General features: G+C 36.3%; 1 protein-coding gene across 1 annotated transcript; it reads left to right on the forward strand.

Moving 5' to 3' along the window:
- Positions 1 to 2,355: 2,355 nt before the first annotated feature.
- Positions 2,356 to 4,180, forward strand: LOC137654339 (uncharacterized). The gene has a single exon (XM_068387957.1). It carries the CDS (start codon positions 2,828 to 2,830, stop codon positions 4,178 to 4,180), a length of 1,353 nt encoding a protein of 450 aa, XP_068244058.1. The 5' UTR covers positions 2,356 to 2,827.
- Positions 4,181 to 7,371: the final 3,191 nt, after the last annotated feature.

Here is a 7,371-nt window from a genome sequence, read left to right on the forward strand (position 1 = left end):
AACTGTCTATGAAATTAAAAAGGGAGGGGGTATACATCAAAGAAATCTCAAGAATAAATATCCCCATCAGGAAATTTCCTGGATTCCTTATTAACGAGGCGCGTGAAACTTGATATAACCTGTTCTATAAGGAGCGGAGGGTAGGACAGTAATCAGATGGAAGGAGTTATAACATGATAGTACATGTTAATTGAAGATAACAAGATGAGTATACACCTCGATGAAGTTGTTTACAGCGTAGCCTCAGATAAGGTGGAACATGAAATATCACGTCGTTAGGGGGAGGAGGGGAGGGATTGATAAGCAAATCGTATATAAGTTGGGTGAAGGAGCATAGACAATCAAAAGTTTTGAAGCTTTCTTCAAGATGGAAGGTAGTAGCACCTGCAAGGTAATATTCGGATCCTTGACCAGCCCTGTCTACAAGCAGCGAGGTATCTGCATAGTCACTGCCATAAATGCGGTGGCACGTAAGAATTTTGGGGCTGTGAAGGATGTAGTGGAGGCATACCCCTATGCAGATGTGGCAGGGATGAGATATACAAAGCCTGGCACAAGTTACGCATGTCAAAGGGATAGGAGTGTGCCGGGTACGGCCATCTTGAACACACCCACGCTTGATTTGTATGTGGATAACCCAGTCGTGGCAACTTTAATAACTCAGTATGGTATAGGAGAGTCGATTGAGAATAACCCATATGCAAGGAATAGTGTTCAGTATTCCCAAGATTTACATCACGTGAACGGACTTCGCGAAGATACAGAAGAACGGAGATTACATCACTTCCACAGTGCATTAACAAATTTGAAGGATAAGCTGAATGACCAGAAATTTGATAACGTTCAACATGTGCTTTTCCCATTAGGTATTGGCAGGAGAGGAAGAATTGATGCAAAATGGCTGGCCTACTATCTACCGAGTATATTCACCTTTAATCAAGAACTGGAAGGGAGGACTGTTTATATCGTCGAAGGTGAAAAGTTATTTTCTAGTCTGGATGAAAAACATAAAGGGGATATGGTTATATCCAATCTTCTGGGGCCATTAAGAAAATTAGAAATTGTAAATAATTTTGTTAAGGCTGATGAAGAAAATAGAAATACCTGTGGGGCTGACAGAGGAGAGGTTGAATGTCGCTATTTGTCAATGTATTCGCATGCCTGACCATTTCTGTTTATTTTCAATCTATTTCTTTTCAAAAATAAAATGTTGTGAATAAAACTATTGAGTTTCAATTACATCCTCCTAAAAATGTATACTGCATGTATAGTTATAAATATGAACTCACTGAAATATCCCTCCTCAGTAGGGTAAGAAGATGTCTGGTGACCACACGCTTTATTTAACCAGTATAGGCTGCTTAGATGCATATCCAGATAACAAGCCTAGTAGATTTATTAACAGGATTGCTACACCGATAGTTTTGGGGGATGATTATGAGTATGAAGTGGGTCTCGTGTCTATCATGCACCCAATTCAGTACTACGCCATAAAGTCGAATGATACACAGTTTCATATCAAGGTGCATACACGATACCAGTCTGCTGATAATACTTCCACTGGTGAAAGTATGGCGGCACATACACATGCATATACGCCTAATATTAGTGTCATGGCAGGGGATATGAAGAAGTTGGTTAAGAATTTAAACGACGATTTAAATAAGGAATTAAAGGTTTATTTTAGTGATAGGTATTCAGCATTCATTAAACGTAGCACCATATTCAAATGGGATGACACTCAGAAAAAAATAACCATACAATATGTTAAGGGTGATTCATTCAGGAAGGGGGATGTGCAGACAATTCATATAACTTTCAGCAGTGAAGCATCCAATCTGCTGGGCTTCAGAGCTGATACAGAATATATAATCTATGGAAAAGGAGAGAAAAAAGAGGTTTCAAGCTATACATTCCCATCTGAAAATTGTGGAGTTGATTATATGTATATTTATTCGGATGTGATACAGCCGAGTTACTTTGCTGGCAGACTTGTAAATATTTTAGACTGTTTCCATATAGATAACGGCAAGAATAGAGGTATACATAACACATTATATAAACCTCTAAATACAAAGGTGTTGGATCAAATATCTATAATCATCACGGATCAGAATGGGAGAATCATAAGATTCGTTGAAAACTCTAGCGTGACCTGCGTCCTCCATGTCAGGGTTAGGTGAATAAAATGATAAATACCGATGTACCTAGCATTAATTGACAATTGACCATCACAGGAGGCTGTACTACTGCAGAGTTTTTTTTTCTTTTTATATTACTATTTCGGAGTAGATACGATCAAGATTATGAGACTGACCTTCATTCCACCATCAGAAGAGGAATTTAGGAGGCTTTTTCTTTCTTCACCCCTAAGAAGAGGTGGTGGGCTAGAAGATATTTCAATATTTTATCCGACTCGAAGACGGGGAGGAAGTGTGTTGTCAGCTATATCAGGGGTGGCTAGGAGGGTATTACCCTTTATATTCAAGGCTCTCAATCCTTCAGCTAAGGAATTTGGTAGGGCTGTAATGTCCGATATGATCACTGCGGAAAGACCATTAAAGGAATCTTTAAAAAAACATGGAGTTCAGGCATTGAAGTCAACAGGGTTAAGACTTCTAAAAGGTTCAGGAAAGAGAAGGAAGTCAAAAAAAGGAAGCAGTTTGAAAGTGATTCGTAAGACTAAGAAGGAGTTTGGAGGAACGCGGAGATTGCATAAGAATGATGTGTATAACCTTCTACATTCATTAGGACGTGGGACATCATAGGGTTTGTATCCTTTCTTTAATCTCATTTCATAACTAAGCAGAATTTTCAACTTCACATCATGGCTGGAATGACACCGAATACCCCAGGAAGTGGAAATAAGATTCCCGTATCCTCGTATATGGCAGGAATATCTGAATCATATCCAAATGTTAACAGGCAGCGACTAATTGAAAGTTCAATTAATTCTAAAGAGAGGGTAGACTTCATGCCCAGTAATGTGGGAATTAATCAGGTATTGTCTGATAGGTATATAGAATTTCGTGTGAATGGGGTGGTCGGTTCCTTTCTTGATTTATCGAGTATAACATTAGAATTATTCATTCGTATCACTAGAAATGGTGTCAATTTAACAGCGGCACAAAATGTGGGAGTAGTAAACGGGGTGAGTAATACATTATTCAAGTCCGTATCCGTCTTTCTGAATGAAAAGATGGTCGAGTCATGTCCTTTATACAATTATTTATCTTATATGAAGATGTTGATGAATGTGAAGCCGGACTCACTCGAGAATATAGCGAGGTGTGGATATTTCTATGATGATTATTGTGAAGAGCACGGGATTACGAGGCAATATACTGATGATACATTTAAGGAGGGGGAGTGTTTGGAAGTTAAGCAGATGCCCAAGCTTAAAATCTATGGAATTAACACATACTTCCCACTATTATTAGATTTAGCAACTATTGACATGTATCTAATGGATTCTGTCAATCTGAGAATTCGATTAGAGTTAGCGAATGATAGTTGGGTTATGAACACGGATAAGGAGGGACATTTAAATAATCTGACAATACAGCAATCGAAGTTATGGATAGATCGTGTCACTCCTCATTATAATGCAATGGCTGCGTTGAATCAGTCATTATTATCAAAGCCTATACAATACATATTCAGTAAGTCTCTTTATAAGACATACGTTGTTGGGATTAATGAATCGTCAATAATGATAGATGAACCTTTTGGTTCATGCATTCCAGACAAGATGACACTAGCACTAATTGATATGAGACATTTTTCAGGGGATTATACAAGAAACCCATTATTCTTCCACCATGCAAATGTAAATAATCTACATATCACCATTAACGGAAGTACCGTATATAATATAAACGCAGCATTCCCAGAGAGAGTTGTGCAGGCGTATTATGAATCTCGGAAGGCTATTGGCATAGATGATGAGAATATTATATCCTTGGATAGTTTTACGGAGGGGAGAACTATTTTTAATTTTAATTTCGTACATGAGGATATGAAAGAAGCTCTACCAGTGGAGAGATCAGCCAGTATGCGAATCATTTTAAAATTGAGTACAGCAGTAACGACACCCCATCTCATTATGCTTTTTGGAGATACTACGGGTATTTTATCGATTGATGCGGACAGGATTATTCATTGTGATGTGAGGGGTTAGGACTGATGGATACTAGAGAGCTGGATAGAGCTCTAAGGGGGAGGGTGGGGAAATTAGTGAATTACGTAGGCATATTTTCTTCTGATCATGTGGGAGGTATAAGGTTGAGGTCATACAGGGAGGAAGCTATCACCTTCATCGCAAATACGTTGGAAACCTCTTCAGACATCAATAGCATGGGACACTGGGTCTGCTTTTATGTGGCTAAGTCACCTGAAAATTATATAACATTCTTTGATAGTTATGGTATTAGCCCAGAGATATACAGTAAGCATTTCTTGACCTTCTTCAAGAGGAATAAATCCTTTGAATTGTTCAAATTCATGACACCAATCCAGCCAGATTTATCATATAAGTGTGGGTTATATGTTTTATACTTCATACATTCAGTTAGTCATTACGGGGTAGGGTATACGTTACGGAAAATAAAGACCATGTTTTCCCCCAGTAATTTAAGGCTAAATGATGGGATAGTAGCTAATTATTATTTCACTCGTTTGATGAGGAGACGCTGCTCTGAGTATAAAGGGAGAGAAAAGTGAGCGATTACATATAAAGAATGCATCAGAATGAGGGATAACTATGAACCTTCCTGAGTCTAATTATTAGAAATAGTCCTGATAGGGGATGTCCCACGTTTGCACGAGTTTATTTATATCCATGACGGTGAGTTAATTTCTATTTTCTTTTTTTATTCATTTATTAATTAGGGCCGGGAATTATTCATGGGATTGATTTATTCCTTAGTGGAGGTGGCATCATGAGTCTAATGAGTTATTTGTTTTATAGCTTATCAGGATTCCAACCAGACCATTTATCTCAGCAGTGGAGGATGAAAACTAATAATTCTAAACCATGGAGCACAGTGAGGTTGGGATACGAGAGGGCTTTGATGTCCTTCAAGAAGTTCACAAAAATGACATTGGAAGCATTCTTACAAATCCGCTTAAAATTTGTATGTTAGGAGAAATGAGAAATACATGCATATATAAAGATCAGTCTGGTTGTATAAGATAAATAAAATACTGCTTTTTAAAATATTACTTTCACTATCCAATGTATGCGAAACCTTATGATGCTGACGAGAAAGATAACATTCATCGTCACGAGGAGACATTCGTAGATCTGTTTATTCAGGTGTTATCGTATCAAGTATCGTGGCTTATCATCATCACGAGAAAGATAACACATTGTCAGCAGGACAAAAATACCTACATCTGTTTATTCAGGTGTTATTGTAATATTGTAATAATTTTATTAACAATAATTTCAAAACATAACGATAATTTTAATCATTTCCATAATAATTATTTAAGTTTGAATGATGGATTCGTGTTATTATTATTATTATTATTATTATTATTATTATTATTATTATTATTGTACTGGGTTGTTCAAGGATAGACATTAGTCGTAACAGTTGTTTATTGTTAACAAGAAGTTTCAACCTGAAATATATATTCCAGGTAATACAAAATAATATAATGCCACCAGCTATAAAAATCTTGAATTCCCCCGATTTAATCAATAATAATAATAATGAGTATTGTAATAAACAATAATTTCAAAATATAACGATAACTTTAATAATTCCCATAATAACTATTTAAGATTAAATGATAGCTCCCTTATGCAATATTGATAAGTGAAAGGGGGAGTTGAAATCTTACATCCATCATTGGAATTTCGTATTCCGTCTTTAAGTTATAAATGAGATATCAACATTGTAAACAAAATGTTAATACCGTGTCTGGCCTTTTATAATATTCATTAAAAGGGTGAAGTTTAGCCATATCATCTTAAAAAAGGGGTGATGTTTAGCCATTTAATCTTAATTAATAGGGTGAAGTTTAACCAATGCATATACATATACACACACATATATTATCTTGATGTCTGGATTCACTCTCATATCTCAGGATCCGAGACCCAAGGTGGAACCACCCAGAGACAATAGCTTCTGGCCAGCCAGGGGATCGAACCATTTTTTCACTCACTTGATGGGTTAGGTTAGGTTAGGTTAGGTTTAAGATTGAATGTTTAGGTTAGGTTAGGTTAGGTTAGGTTTAAGATTGAATGGTTAGGTTAGGTTAGGTTAGGTTAGGTTAGGTTGGGTTAGGTTAGGTTAGAGAGACAGAGAGACAGAGAGAGAGAGAGAGAGAGAGAGATACGGTAAGGGTAGTCAATGAGGTTAAGAGAAGGGGGGTGGAGTTAGGTTAGAGATAGCCAGTGAGGTTAAGGGAGGGGCTGGAGTTAGGTTTGGGGGGACACCCTTGTGGATCGATTTCCTTATCGCTATATGGATCCAAAACTAGCCATTTTCCCTACTTATATATATATATATATATATATATATATATATATATATATATATATATATATATATATATATATATATATATATATATATATATATATATATATATATTTAGATATGTATACGTATATAGATATTTATGTTTACATAAATATATATATATATATATATATATATATATATATATATATATATATATATATATATATGTATACATATACATAAGTATATATACAGTATATATATATATATATATATATATATATATATATATATATATGACCATGCTAGGCGGTATATCTTACCTACTGTGCTAGGCGGTATATCTTAGCAATCTAGATTTTGCCAACGGTTATACTCGTATTAGCGGATGAACAAGTATGTGGAGTAATGAGAATTTTGGTGGTGGAGGAAATGCCCACCTAAATCTTGATAAAATCACTGGCTGCAGGGTCACGGATGGGTTTAAGGCTATGGACAAACGGTGTCTTCGGCTTCTACTCCTGATGCGTGGCGGTTGATCTTACTAAAATTAGTATGGACTGGCAGGGGTTACTTGCCTTAGTTAGATAGGCATTGTGCATCACAAGGAACTGGCTGTCCTTTAATGTATCTAACCTATGAATCCTCTATGTATCTAGTCAGTCATGGATAGAGAAGATGAAAGAATGGCCCCCAGTCCCGGGCGTAGCAGGGTGCTAAGAATCTCCCAGTTTATAAATAAGAAAGAAGAATTGAAAGTAGGTACTTAGAATGATAGAACCATAAATCAGATTGGGAAGTGAGCAAGTGGAGAGGGAATTTATGGAATAGAGTTTGGATATATTGGCCCTAAGTGAAACACGTTGTGAAGGGATTGGTAAGGAATCTTTAG

This window comes from Palaemon carinicauda, chromosome 15, assembly GCF_036898095.1.
Source record: "Palaemon carinicauda isolate YSFRI2023 chromosome 15, ASM3689809v2, whole genome shotgun sequence".
NCBI lineage: Eukaryota > Metazoa > Arthropoda > Malacostraca > Decapoda > Palaemonidae > Palaemon > Palaemon carinicauda.